General features: G+C 41.7%; 1 protein-coding gene across 2 annotated transcripts in view; it reads left to right on the top strand.

Annotated features, from left to right (window-relative positions):
- Positions 1 to 13,555, top strand: part of Ogfod3 (2-oxoglutarate and iron dependent oxygenase domain containing 3) — a 42,574-nt gene extending 29,019 nt beyond the window's left edge. Inside the window, exon 8 of one of the 2 annotated variants that reach the window (XM_059272332.1) lies at positions 13,180 to 13,555. In XM_059272332.1, coding sequence (XP_059128315.1) covers positions 13,180 to 13,488 — 309 coding nt within the window. In that variant the 3' untranslated portion in view covers positions 13,489 to 13,555. The remainder of the gene's footprint in view (positions 1 to 13,179) is intronic. The other variant, XM_059272333.1, reaches the window with a different exon arrangement.
- The last annotated feature ends 1,737 nt before the right edge of the window (positions 13,556 to 15,292 follow it).

Raw genomic sequence — 15,292 nt, 5'->3', positions numbered from 1 at the left:
ACTTTTTTTTTTTAAAGTTTATTTATTTATTGTGTATATAGTGTTCTGCCTGCATGTGTCCTTGCAGGCCAGAAGAGGGCACCAGATCTAATTGCAAGTGGTTGTGAGCCACCATGTGGTTGCTGGGAATTGAACTCAGGACCTCTGGAAGAGCAGTCAGTGCTCTTAACCACTGAGCCATCTCTCCAGCCCAACTTTATGACTTTTATATTAATGCTTCTGATCCTTGTTGAGATAATATTGATGTGTGGTGTGAGGTAGGGGCCAGTGTTCACTTGTTATATATGGGTTTCCAGATGTTTCTACATCATTTGTTGAAGAGACTATCTTACCCATCAAGTGATCCTTGAAGCTTTTGTCATAGGTCCATAGACTGTGTCCATATGCTTCTGGCTCCGCCCACTGAGTTACATGCCGTAATGTCTCCACCACTATAGCTTTATAACCTGGAACACAGGTGGCATTAGTCCTTATTCTTCATTTTAAAAGTTATTTTTGCTGCCAAAATTTTTTTGTCTTAATTTCTAAACGAATTTTAGAGTCTACTTACTAATTTCTGCAAAAATTTTGTTTTGAGTTGCATTGAATCTGTGGAGTAATTAAAGCAAAATACCAAGGTTTTTGGCTGGCCCACTTCCACCTACAAGTGCTCCCATAACTTTTGTGTTTTCATTTTCCTATCTTTTACTCAAATATGAGATAAATCAACACCATAGTATGTTAAGTATGTTATTAAGTTATCCTTTCCCCTCTCTTTAAATGATTTATCCCTTCTCTTGGGAATTAGCAGGAGAGTGTCCTCCCCCTGCCCCCACCCTCCACCTGCTCATCCCTTCCAATATTTCCCACCCCTTTCTGGATCCAGGTTTCTAGCTGGGAGTATCTCCCTTCAGCCTGTGGCAAGGAGGCTACAGTGATGTGTAGATGTAACCAACCGTCTTATTAAATAAGAAACACAGAGCTGATTCAGAGAAGAAAGCCAAGAGGTCAGAACTAAGAGCCTTACCCTTCCTGCTTCAGCTATCCTGCTTCAGCCAAGAGAGCTCTCCGAAAAAGGGGCTACTTCCTGTGTGTATGTCTTTATATAGTCTAGCTGTTCTGCCTTCTCATTGGTTGTAAACCCAAACACGTGACTGCCTCATCACTGCCTGTATGTACCACCCTCCAGGTCCTTAAAGGCGTGCGCCACCACCGCCACACACTTGCTATGGCTCTAATAGCTCTGACCCCCAGGCAACTTTATTTATTAACATACAATTAAAATCACATTTCAGTACAAGTAAAATACTACCACATTTCCCCTTTTCTATTTTAATAAAAAGGAAAAAAAAGAAAAAGGTTATAACTAACAAAAGAAAAACTATATACAAAAGTACAATAACTATATACAATATGTACAAATAATAAATGTCTAAACAATGTCTAGTCCATTTGTATTTGACAAATTCAGAGATAATAATTTCATTATCCTATTTTGTTAAGTCCAAAATGTATCTAATTCACTTTCTATCCTAATTAATCTTCAACTATAACTAACTAACCTTCAACTATAACTAACTAATTTTCAACTCCCTCAGAGACCCAAGAAGGAAATAATATTAGCTAACAAAAATAAAAACAGAAAGTACATGCAAGCAACTTCCAAAAAGTTTGTGAGTTGACAGAAACAGCCAGCTGCCTGGACAGTCACCTGAGGTTTCTCCGCAATGCTGGGGCATTATCTTCAGCCTATAGGCTTAGCATATCTGACAGACTCATTTGTGAAGTAGGATGTACACAAGGTCAACAGTTCAACCTCACATTGGGTGAGAGCAGTCCATGTACCAGAAACACCTGAATTCCACTAGTGTCATGTCATGATTCAGGATTTTAAATTCTGGAAATTATTGATGGTTTTTTAATTCAGCTGTCCATTCTTCTTGGCTGTGTATATATGGCTTCATCTCAGCATCCCGTTCTTCTCCACATCCCTCTATTAAATGCCAGTCTACTATTGAGAGGCGTGAGCTTAGTTACTCTTCAAGAATAACTGTTTCAGCTGCTGTTCCATAGCACATCAGAAGCCATCGGCCCACTGCCTGTTCAGCTGCCTTCGAAGAAAAGGGCACTGTACCTTTTCCAGATTGCGAAGGCCACTTCAGGGATGGTGCCATATTGTCCTGGCCTCAGAAGATGCCTTTTGATAAAGCCATAACCACACTTGTTTTGGCAAGAATCAGTAGTCCTTTGTTTCATGTCCTGTCCGTCCATTTTGTCCTGTTGATTCGAGGATACTTTGTTGTCCAGTGGCTAACTTTTGCCACAATGAAAGTTAACTCATATGCAGTTTCTTCAATGCCCATATTTTCTCTGAAGTAGATTGGTGCTGCCAGAAGCCGACATGTCTCATAGTCATAACAAAAAAGAAAAATTTTCTAAGTTATTAAAACATTTTAAATGCCATATTCTGTAGATCTCTGAAGGGTTTGAAGATGACCTGTCTAAAATATATCTGCTCAATTTTTAAAACATATCTAATATAACTACAAGTTCTATTGTAATGTCTAACTACTAACTTTCATTTCTTTATATCCTAATAGTTGGTAATAATAACATTCAAGGATCAGAAAATTGCATTGTTAAATGAATGGTATAAGTACAATTAGAAATATACATATAACATTTTCTAACAATATCAATTTCAATATATATATAATTTGTATACAATATAAAACAATCCAATCCAATGTAAAGTATTTAAAACTAGTAATTGTCTTTTTCTTCTTCTTTCTTTCTCTTTTTTTTTAAACAAGAACCTTAAATCTAATCTGCTTAGCCTTTTTCTTAACCCTTGACAACAACTTGTAACCAACCCCCCTAAACATTGAAAATTATCCCAGACCCAAAACCCATTAAAAAGACCAAAAAAACACCCACCCCACACCACCTCTTTGGGAATGTGGGCGTCATATTCTTAAAATTGCTTCCTGCTAGGTATGGGCGAAGTTATCTTTATCCTGAAAGAAAAATTTTAGGTTAATTGTCAAATTCTAGGAAAGGTAACTATATCCTTCATTATCCATTCTGTGTATAATGCCAAAGTTCAGGGTTTATCTCAAGTCCTTATTCAAGTAGTCTTTGAGACTGGATCATCTCAGCTAGTCATCTCGAAATTGCTCTGAGCACCTTGTAGTTCAAAGCTGATCTGTAGATGATGTTTGTCAGCTTAGTGATGTTATTATTGTCCATGTGGAATTGTTGTTGTTGTGGGGCCCCAACTTCTTCCTTGAGACTTCAGTTGATGTTAGGCCTGGTCGTGATTTCCTGCAGAAAACTGATAAGAGACTCGAACACAAAGACATATATATGCAGCTAATTGAAGCCTTTTTTCTAGAATTAATTAGTACTCTATATGACCATTCATATCTTAACAAAGTTTAAAATGTATATATATCTATATATCTATATATATTAATCTTGTAAATTTTGATATAAAATTTATACTTTAAGAAAAGTTTAAAGAATCAGAATAGAATCAAAGAGTTGAGATTAGTAATAGAATAGTCCCTTAATTAATTTGGCTTTTCTCCTGTCTCATAGCAGAAGATGGCTCTTTTATTCTGGCATGATACAGGGAGTTTGCATTTTCCTTTTAACAACATGCTTGAATTTAAAGAAGGAGGGAGCCATTCTCCAACTCCAAAGTCAGCTTTAAATTTTAATTGGACTGGGACTATTAGAAGACCAATAGTGTTAAATCTTTAGAGAAAAGCAGAAACAAACATTTAGGAAGACATAAAATTTTTTAGATAATATATACCCATACACCGTTTCACTCTGCTTCCTGGGATAGAAGATTTGTCCCTTTTCTTCAGTTGTCTCATTTGTCCAGTGTTCTTCAGATTCCTTAACCTTCATTTTCCTAAAAGACAAAAACAAAAACCTTTCCCCAAGACTAATTTTGGGGATGTTCCTTTTTGGCAAGTTATTATCTGGTTAAATGAAAAGATATGTGTTACTGGTATAAGTTAGTTTAAATTGGATGTTCATGCTGGTTGAAGAACTATCACCTCCTCTAATTAAGAGGTTTCTCTTGTTCAAATCAAACCTTTATCAATTTTGATGGTACCCACAGCTTATCTTCTCCTGTAGAAACAAAAGCAAAACCTCGTCCCCAACGTAACACATACCCTGGTTTCCATTCTGAGGTCAGCACATCCTTAAAGTATATAGGCTGATTTAATTCTGTAGTTTTTTCTATTATCCAATGTCTCTCTGCAGCTGTTGTTCCTTTCTCATTGGCATTAAGAAAATTCAAAGTTAATAGAGCATTATGCAGTCTGTTTTTGGGGGTTTTTGTTACCCCTTTCTGTTTATTTAGCATATCCTTTAGAGTTCTGTTTGATCTTTCTATAACTGCTTGACCTGTAGGATTATGTGGTATGCCTGTAATATGCTTTATATTATAATAAGCAAAAAACTGTTTAATTTTAACAGAGACATATGATGGAGCATTATCAATTTTGATTTGTGCAGGTATACCCATGATGGCCATAACTTCTAGCAAATGAGTGATTACAGAATCAGCTTTTTCAGAACTCAAAGCAGTTGCCCACTGAAATCCTGAATAAGTATCGATAGTGTGGTGTACATATTTCAGTCTTCCAAATTCTGCAAAGTGAAACACGTCCATCTGCCAGATTTCATTCCTTTGAGTACCCTTTGGGTTACATCCTGCTGGTAATGGTGTTTGATTGTAGAAAGAACAAGTAGGACATTTCTTTACTATTTCTTTGGCTTATTGCCAGGTTATGGAAAAATCCTTTTTCAAACCTTTACTATTGACATGATATTTTTTATGAAATTCTGAGGCCTCCAGCACATTTCCTATCAATAATTTATCAATCTCATCATTGCCTTGTGCTAGAGGGCCTGGCAGACCAGTATGGGATCGGATATGAGTTATATATAAAGGATGACTCCTTTTCCTGATTGTATCTTGTAATTGAATAAATAGTGAAGTTAATTCTGAAGCGTCAGGGATAAATTCTGCAGTCTCAATATGTAATACTACTCTTTCAGCATACTGAGAGTCAGTTACTATGTTGAGAGGTTCTGAAAAATCCATTAATACCAACAGAATAGCATACAATTCTGATTTTTGAACTGAATTATAAGGACTTTGAACCACTTTACTTAAATTTTCTGATTTGTAACCTGCCTTTCCTTGTTTGTTGGCATCTGTATAAAATGTACGAATTCCAGATATGGGCTTTTCCCGTACAATTCGAGGCAAGATCCAATCAGCTCTCTTTATAAGATCAATTCTATCGCTTTTGGGATATTTGCTGTTAATTTCTCCCAAAAAATTACTGCAAGCTCTTTGCCAAGGTTCACTTTCTGTCCATAATTTTTCAATGTCCTCCTTAGTTAAAGGTACGACAATTTCTGCTGGGTCTATTCCTGCTAATTGACGAAGTCTCAATTTTCCTTTCCAAATCAAGTCAGAGATTTTTTCCACATAAGTTTTTAATTTTTTATTTGGTTTATTTGGTAAAAATATCCATTCTAATATAATATCTTCCCTCTGCATTAATATTCCTGTAGGAGAATGCCTAGAAGGTAAAATAACCAAAATGTAATCCAGCTTTGGATCAATACGATCCACGTGCCCTTCATGTACTTTCTTTTCTACCAAGACCAATTCTTTCTCAGCTTCAGGTGATAATTCTCTTGGACTATTTAAGTCCTTGTCACCTTCTAAGGTTTTGAACAAATTATGCAGTTCATCATTTTTTACCCCAACAATAGTTCGTAGATGAGAAATATCTCCAAATAATCTTTGAAAGTCATTAAGAGTCTGTAGTCTATCTCTCCTAATTTGCACCTTTTGGGGTCTAATTTTTTGTAGCTCTGTTTTATATCCTAAATAATTAATAGAATCTCCTCTTTGTATCTTTTCAGGAGCAATTTGTAATCCCCAGCAAGGCAAAATTTTCTTTACTTCTTCAAACATTCTTTCTAAAGTATCTGCATTTGAATCAGCCAGTAAAATATCATCCATATAATGATAAATTATAGATTTAGGAAATTTTTTACATATCACTTCCAATGGCTGTTGTACAAAATATTGGCACAGAGTTGGGCTATTCAACATTCCCTGTGGGAGGAGCCTCCATTGAAATCTTTTAACCGGTTGAGAATTATTATAAGTAGGCACTGTGAAAGCAAATCTTTCTCTGTCTTTTTCTTGTAAGGGTATTGAAAAGAAACAGTCTTTTAAATCAATAACTATGAGAGGCCATCCTTTTGGTAACAGAGTAGGCAAAGGAATTCCAGATTGTAGAGAGCCCATTGGCTGAATTACTTTGTTAATTGCTCTAAGGTCTGTTACCATTCTCCATTTACCAGATTTCTTTTTAATAACAAATACAGGAGAATTCCAAGGGCTGGTTGATTCCTCAATATGCTGAGCATTTAACTGTTCTTCTACCAGCTCTTCTAAAGCCTGTTTCTCTGTTGTTAAAGGCCATTGCTGGACCCATACAGGCTTGTCTGTTAACCATTTTAAAGGTAGAGCTGTTGATATCTTTGGAAGATCATCAGTTGTTGTACCCTGTTCTTGTATAATATGGATGGCTGGTGACCATTCAGAATATTGCCTTCTAATATTTCTCTCAGAAACATGTGCTAGTTTATGATTTGTTTCTGAGATTGGAGGGATGTTAATCTGAGTATTCCATTGTTGTAACAAGTCTCGACCCCACAGGTTTATAGCTATGTTAGCTACATATGGTTTCAATTTTCCTCTCTGTCCTCCTGGACCTATACATTCAAGCCATCTTGCACTCTGTTTCACCTGAGATAAGGTCCCAATTCCTAAAAGTTGAACGTTTACCTCCTGAAGAGGCCAAGTTGGATGCCAAAATTCTGGTGCAATTATGGTAACGTCCGCACCTGTGTCTACCAGACCAGACAACAAAACACCATTTATTTTTATCGATAATTTTGGTCTTTGTTCATTAATAGAAGTTTGCCAAAAAATTTTCTTTATGTTTTCTCCTGAATTTTCTATTCTCTCTGTTTCATCTTCCTGACCAGCATGACTTATTCCAATAGGCATTTGGTTATTTAATTGCTCTGAGTAGGGGTTTCCTTTACGACTGCAGGAAAGGTTTGAACTGGATTTGCTATTGGGGCCTGCATGAGGCCCCTCTGGGAGTTTCCTGAAGACTGAGGCAAAGGATTACCCTGTCTGTCCCTTGTTGATCTACATTCGTTGGTCCAGTGTTTTCCCTTACAACACCTTCTGCATACTCCAGAAGGAAGGGGCATTCTGTTGCCATTGTTCCTTGAAGAAACATTGTTTCTAGGAATGACCTGTTTACAGTCCCTTTTCAAATGTCCTTGCTTTCCACATCCAAAACATCTAACATTTCTCAAACCTTTTGAAATTGCTTCTCCTACCCACATATCATCATGCTCATGAGCTTCAACATTAACCGTATCTCTAATCCAATCTTCCAAAGGTGCAGATCTTGCCTTTAACGGCCTGATTATTGTTTTGCATGCTGCATTCGCATTCTCAAAGGCCAAAGATTCAATTATTATCTTACTAGCTTCTGAATCCGGGACCATTCTCTTTACTGCTGAAGCCAGTCTTTGTAAAAAATCTGTGAAAGATTCTTTTGGGCCTTGTACAACCTTTGTAAATGACTCAGTTTTTTTTCCTGGTTCCTCAACTCTGTCCCATGCATTCAAGGCTGCTGTTCGACATAAAATTAGGGTTTGGACATCATATAAACATTGTGTTTGTGCTGAAGCATATTGACCTTCTCCAATAAGCTGATCCTGGCAGACTTGTATTCCTTTATCCCTCCACTGTTTTTCTATGTTTTTAGCTTCGTCCTTGAACCAAGTTAGCCACTGAAGCCTTTGACTGGTTTCAAGAACAGCTTGTGCCAGCTCCCGCCAGTCCTGTGGTACAATCCTGTTATATGTTGACCAAGAGTTTAACATTTGCTTTACATATGGGGAATGCATGCCATAAGATACTATTGCCTCCTTAAACCTTCGTAAATCTAACATTTCAAATGGAGCCCAAATATTTTGTGTAGTCATTTGATCAGGTAACTGCTGTACGGTTACTGGACAAACTAAGGGTGACTGTGTGAAAACAGGCTTTCTTTCTGTAACCCTATGATCCAATCTTGAAGCAACTTCACTGTTAGTTTCTTCTGTCTGAGTTTTTACAGGTTTAACAGGTTTTTCTAAAGCTGTCACCCTGGCACTTAAATTGACTATCTTTTTAAATAGTAAAATGAGGATAAGCATAGTAATAAAATGCATAATTCGATCAACATTAATCTTCTCATATAGCTGTTCCATTGTCAGACTGTCTAAAATTGCAAACAAAGCCCAATTTTCTTCCAATGTACACAGAAAACCCATTTTTTTTTTAATATGGAAAAAAATTTCTCTTTTAAATAGTTTCCTTTAAAATATCTGATATGTTAAGAGACTTACCAAGTCCTCGTAGACCAGTACAAATCCGAGGGAATTTCAAAACAGCCACCTAGTGTCCGAGGTGTGAATCCAGAGAGAGAGAGAGAGAGAGAGAGAGAGAGAGAGAGAGAGAGAGAGAGCAAGCGTAGCCTCAAGTTCTGCCTAAGAGCTTGAATCCAGCCATGTGTTCCCGCTTGAGCCTAGTCAAGCCTTGGCTCTGGCTACCTTAAGCTCCAACCACGTGCGTTGGCTTTACAGGCAGGGGCCCTGTTCGGCAGGGCAGGCCTGAGTTGTTTGTAGCACTGGCTTTAAGCAAGTAGCTCAAGGTTAGTCCGGCCTGAGGCCGAGCCGGCCGCCCTGGCGGGAAACTGGACGTGCCGCCAAGCCAAGTTAAGCGGTTTTTAATGGATTCTTGTCACATTGGGCACCAAATGTAGATGTAACCAACAGTCTTATTAAATAAGAAACACAGAGCTGATTCAGAGAAGAAAGCCAAGAGGTCAGAACTAAGAGCCTTACCCTTCCTGCTTCAGCTATCCTGCTTCAGCCAAGAGAGCTCTCCGAAAAAGGGGCTACTTCCTGTGTGTATGTCTTTATATAGTCTAGCTGTTCTGCCTTCTCATTGGTTGTAAACCCAAACACGTGACTGCCTCATCACTGCCTGTATGTACCACCCTCCAGGTCCTTAAAGGCGTGCGCCACCACCGCCACACACTTGCTATGGCTCTAATAGCTCTGACCCCCAGGCAACTTTATTTATTAACATACAATTAAAATCACATTTCAGTACAAGTAAAATACCACCACAGTGATGTTTCTGAATGTGTCCTCATTTTACCTTTTATCCCCTCAATGGTGCTGGGGATGAGCCCAGGTTCTCATGAATGCAGCATAGGCATTATACTGTAAGCTGCACCCCTAGATCTCACTGTTTATTGTTTTGTTTTGCTTTGAGACAGGGTTTTATTCTGTAGCTCAGGCTAACTGGACACTTCAGATGCTCTGTCTCAGCCTCTCGACTCCTGAGATTATATATGAATATCACACTGCCTGGTGCCCCTCATTTTTTTTTTTTTATTTTCATTGGATGTTAAATTCTGAGTTGATAGGGGTCCTATGTGCTTGCCCTTCCTGATTCCCCCCCAACTCTTTCTTTCTTTCTTTTCTTTTTTTTCTTTTTTGAGACTGGTCAAGCTTTGCTTGAACTTATGAACTTTTGCCTCAGTCGCTAAGGTACTGGAATTCTACATGAACCACCATTTGTTTTTATTTTATGTGTGTGTTAGCCTTCATATTGTAGGTACCCTGTGTCCTTGAAGTGTTCACAGATGCCAGAAGAGGATACCAGATCCCCTGGAGGCACAGATGGTTGTGAGCTGCCATGTGGGTGCTGGAAATTGCACCGAGGTCCTCTGCAAAAGCAGCCAGTGCTCCTAACTGCTGAGCTGTCTCTACCCTCTTTGTTTGAAATAGACTCTCAGATATCTCAGAATACCTCAGGCTAGCCTTGAATTCACTCTGTGGCCAAGGGTGACTTTGAACTGATTCTTCTGTCTCTGCTTCTCTCTAAAGTGCTGGGATTGAAGATGTACACCATCATGCTCAGTTAATCCAGTACACAGGATCAAACCTAGGACTTCATGCATGCTAGGCAAGCACTCTCCCAGCTGAGCTATATCCCCAGTGAAATGTTTGTTTTGTTTTGTTTTGTTTTTAAGCAGGGTGAAGGGATTTAACCAGCAAATAAACGGTCTAGTGACCTCACGTTCATCTTTGAGGTATTAACATAAGCTTTGGTTTAAACAGGGTAAGAGGTGTTCATAATTAAGCAGTCTTGGACAAGGTTAGGTATGGTTAACCATTGTCTCCATTCTGGTTCTCCAGAGTGGTAGGAAGTTGTTTTAGCCATCATCTCTGCTCCAGAGTGCACTCTCACCTACCTAGACAGTTACCTTCATCTGGAAGGATGCTCTGTCCTACAAGACTCTAGCAATAAAAGGTGACTGCAGGTTTAGGATAATGACATTTCTGTGCTGTTAGCCTAAAGGGGGATGAGATGGTCAGGAGGTAGTCCTCAGTCCTTAGCATGCCTACACAGAGTCAAGCAGGAGTCTAACACAAAGTAAAGGAGATGGACACAAAATGGAGGCAGAGATGTCAGGCTTTCATCCTGCTTTTAGTTGCCCATGGGTCCAAGTGTAGAGTATGGGCAAGCCCCTAAGTGCCTGTTATACTACTTTTTAGCAAAACAAGCCCCTAAGTGCCTGTTTTACTACTGTATCTTGGTAAAGGATATCACATAGCCAAGAAGCATGAAAGAGACAGAGAGGGTGGGAACAAGTGGATTAAAATATCTTATTCGTTTTTCTTTCTTTTTTAAAGATAAGGTCTCACTATGTAGCCCTGGCTGGCCTAGAACTCTGTATGTGGACCAGGTTGGCCTCAAACTCACAGAGGTCTGCCTGCCCTTGTCCCTAAGTGCTGGGATTAAAGTCATGGGGCAATCCAGAAAATGTGGGGCATTTACCCACCAACCCCACAGCTCCCCAGAGTTTTCTTGAGTGTGAGCAGCAGGAAATATTAGATAGAAGGATTTATATTGTGGAGATAAAAAGATAGAAAATAAAGGATAGCCTCGAGAGGGCCTGGAACTTTTTCCAACGGGCCCTGACTGGCTCTGCCCCAGGGTATTTATAGAGACGCCAAGGGGTGGAGCAAAAAACCTCCTCCCCCAGCACAGCCAAGTGCAGACCATCCCAGACACCTGTACTCAGGCCTGTGGTCCTAATCATCCTCTATGTGGACCTGCTGGGTAAAGCCATGAGGAACCTGAAAACGGGCTCCCACAAGAAAATATCATTTTTTAAAAAATTTCAGTTCCTACTGCTCCTGAGGAGAAGCCGGCCACTGTCTCTTGTATATGCTTCCCTCCTCCTCTGCTACTTTCAAGATTTTTCAGTAATTTTGTTTCATCAGCTTGATCGTGGTGTGCAGAGGTACTGATTTATTTATTTGCATTTTTCATCCCCTTGGGGGAATGTTTAGTCACTGATTCTTTTAGCTTCTTTTTTTTTTAAATCCCAATGTGAATCTCTTCTAAACCTGCTAGTTGGTGTATGGTTTCCTGTCTTCCCAAGCTCAGGAGACACTGTTGTCTTCCATTGTTTTTCCTGTGTAGTCTGGCTGTGTGAAGGACATACAGGACTGTCTGGGTCTGTGAGAACTCCTCTCTTACTGAACGTTGCCACACAGAAGTGTGTCTGTCATTGTGGAGGAGCAGAAAGGGTAGACAGGGAGGGGACCAAGTATCTCAGGTACCCCCTCCATGGGACTCTCTGTGTATTGAGGTTAGGCTGCCTGTTTCCACATCTCAGGTTTAGTTGACAAAGGAAGAAACAAGGACAAAATGTCTTTAAAAACACATGAGCTCACTGGGCGGTGGTGGCGCACACCTTTAATCCCAGCACTCCGGAGGCAGAGGCAGGCGGATCTCAGTGAGTTCAAGGCCAGCCTGGTTTCTAAAGCGAGTTCCCGGAAAGGTGCAAAGCTACACAGAGAAACCCTGTCTCGGAAAAAAAAACAAAAAACAAAAAAAAAAACAAACAAACAAACCAAAAAAGAAAACAAAACACATGAGCTCAGAAAGTGGTAACTCCACACACCCTGGGAAGCCTGGCCCTTCATACACAGTACTTGATGGGTGCAGGAGGAAGGAAGGGCCACCAAGGCTCCTCACACTTGGTTTCCTTGCTCTGCATTCTCTGGGTTCTGTCAGCCTCCCACGAGGATGTGGTGCAGGTCAGATGGACTTTTCTCCCTTTTTGAGGGTTTAAAGTCCCAATAGGAAGAAATGCAGTGGCCAGAAGGGAAACAGCATTGTCATGGAGCATGTGAAGGCCTGCTGCGCGTCAGATGCGGCCCTTTCTGAATCTCAGTGTTGCGCAGGAGTTCACAAAGCTGGGCGCAGCGTTTAGCAGTAAGCACTTATAGTAAAAGTGTGTACGAGCCGCTTAGAGACTCAAGCAGATAAACACTCTCTTAGAATAGAAGTTTGGAAGGACTCCCAAGACCAGGGCATGTTGCCCTGAGTAGCCCTGATGCTGCATGGAAGGGGCTGTTTCTGTTTTCACGGGTCATCTATTTTGATATGCTTCTCTGGGTTGCTAGGATAATAATGATTATCCTCCATGATTGATTTTTTTTTTAAGTTCTTTTTTCTGTTTTACATGTATGGGTGTTTTGTCTGCATGTGTGTCTGTAAACATGTGCAGTGCCTATGGAAGTCACAAGAGGCATCAGATTCCTTAGTGCTGGAGTTAGAGCCAACTGAGAGCTGCCGTGTGGATGCTGGTCATCATACCAGAGGACTCTGGGAGAACAACCAGTGCTCCGAACTGCTGAACCATCTCTCCAGCCCCTATGATTAGTTTTTATTTCCCACCTGTCAGACCTGGAAAGCTACTAGCAAGCCTCTGTCTCCCCACAATAGAAAGTCCCCATAGCCAGGAAGACTGGGGGTCTCCTCTGCCCCCTCGATGCACCCAGCACTGCTGGTTCAGTTCTCTAAGTCCTCTGGCTTTTGTCACAGCAGTTGGGGGTCAGGGTTTTTCCATCTTGTCCAGTGCTGTTCTGTTCATTGCTGTGTTCATCCTGCAAGTGTGTCCTAGAGGTTACCTCTCTTTTCTCTCCCTCCAGGTCGAGTCTCATTCTTTACCTCAGGCTCTGAGAACCTGCACCGGGTGGAGAAGGTCCTCTGGGGTACCCGCTATGCCATCACCATCGCTTTTACCTGCAACCCTGACCATGGCATCAAGGATCCAGTACTCACATAACGAGCTAGGTTGCATCCTGAGGACCATGTCTGGAAGCCTGTGGGTGGCACCCTATTGTTGGGACACAGCCCTGTCGATGAAGGCACTCCCAGGCCAGGCTGAACCTGCGCTCACCCCCCCCCCCCATTCCAGCCCATCGCTGCTGCACAGAGTGCCTTATGAATTAGCCTGAATTTTGATTTGCAAATGTTTTAATATTTTCATCTGTGAGTAAATCAAGGAAGGAGTCTCTCACCTGATAGCTCTGAGTGTGTGAGATGCCCGCCATGGCTGGCAGGCCTCATTCCTCAGGAGGGATCCCCATGTAGGGAAGAAACACCCATCTGTTAGTGGAGCTAGACATCTTGCCCCAGCCCACATAGCCCACTGAAGGTATTCAGTTCTAGAACAGACCAGGCAAACAGGAGGGGACACAGGGACAGAAATGGTGGCACTTTGGAGAAGGCTCCAGTAGTTGGTATCTCTGGGAACATGAAAAATTTCATGGGTGAAGGATAATTCTGTGCGTTTAAGGAGGAGATGGACATTGTGTGACCTGAGAACCAGCCTGAATTCAGTCTTCTGTGCTGGGCCCTGTCTGTCACCAGCATTATCCCTGTAGTACAAGTCCAAGTATGTCCCTGCCAAGGAGGGTCTCATCATCCCTGTGCCCAGCATGAGACACAGTGTGTTTGTCTCCTCATTCTGGTGCCATCTCTTTTCCCATCAGCAGCAGTCAGAAGAACTAGGAATAAACGTGCCATGGGGGAGGCCTGGGTCCCAGGGGCAACTCCAGCTTGATCAATCCAGTTTCTGCCAGGTCAAGCATGGGTCACAGTTGCTCCCTGAAACCACATCCCCAGGAGAAGGGCTGACCCCTCCCCCATGCACACATGTAAATAGAGTCCCAAGAATGTCCCCAAGAAACAGATTCATCTGGCTATCTTGATATAACATCCTGGGAAGAGCAGCTGGGACATCCCTCTTCTGTTCAGGAAGCATGGCACATGGCCATGCACCCCTGAGGCAGGTGGCCCTGATGTTGAAATTACCCCCACAGCCCATATGCCTCCAGTGGTAGTTCAAGACAGCTCAGGCATCTCAGGCCTTTGCGCTGACTTGCAGCATGATTAAAAATAAAGGGGTGGGGGGTGCTCCTAGACCCTGGGAATGAGTAGATGTGAGGCCAATGAAGGTATGAGGAGATCTCAAATAGAGGAGCCTGGATCTGCATTGTACCACCTGTCTCAGAGCAGGATGTCTCATCTCCACATGCAGAGGATCATGCCTTTGTTCTAGCAGGTTGTACCACGGACAAAACTGTGCTCTGAGTGCTGAGGCCTCTGCTGCCCCCATTGGTGGTTCTGAGTAGATCATGGGAACAGCCAAGCTCTGGCTGGTGGATGAGGCTGACTGCAGGGCTGCTGCTTCCTGGGCCTGACCGTCGGGGCAGTGGTGCCAGGCCACCCTGCAGTTGTCATCTTGTGGCTCTGACCCTTGGATTTCTGGTTGTAGTTAAGACAGGCATGTCAACCAGAGAGGTGGCTCAGTAGTTAAGGGCACTGGCTGCTCTTCCAGAGGTCCTGAGTTCAATTCCCAGCAACCACATGGTGGCTCACAACCATCTGTAATGAGATCTGGTGCCCTCTTCTGGCCTGCAGGGATACATATACCAAATAAATAAATAAATAAATAAATAAATAAATAAATAAATAAATAAATAAATAAATATTTAAGCCGGGCGGTGGCGGTGGCGGCGGCGGCGGCGGCGGCGGCGGCGGCGGCGGCGGCGGCGGCGGCGGCGGCGCACGCACGCCTTTAATCCCAGCACTCGGGAGGCAGAGCCAGGCGGATCTCTGTGAGTTCGAGGCCGGCCTGGGCTACCAAGTGAGTTCCAGGAAAGGTGCAAAGCTACACAGAGAAACCCTGTCTCGAAAAAACCAAAAAAAAAAAAAAAAAAAAAAAAAGACAGGCATGTCATGGGCTGCATGGCAAGG

Source organism: Peromyscus eremicus, chromosome 8a (genome assembly GCF_949786415.1).
Source record: "Peromyscus eremicus chromosome 8a, PerEre_H2_v1, whole genome shotgun sequence".
Lineage (NCBI taxonomy): Eukaryota > Metazoa > Chordata > Mammalia > Rodentia > Cricetidae > Peromyscus > Peromyscus eremicus.
The sequence above is the reverse complement of the archived record's forward strand: the minus strand, read 5'-3'. Positions and strand labels throughout refer to the sequence as shown.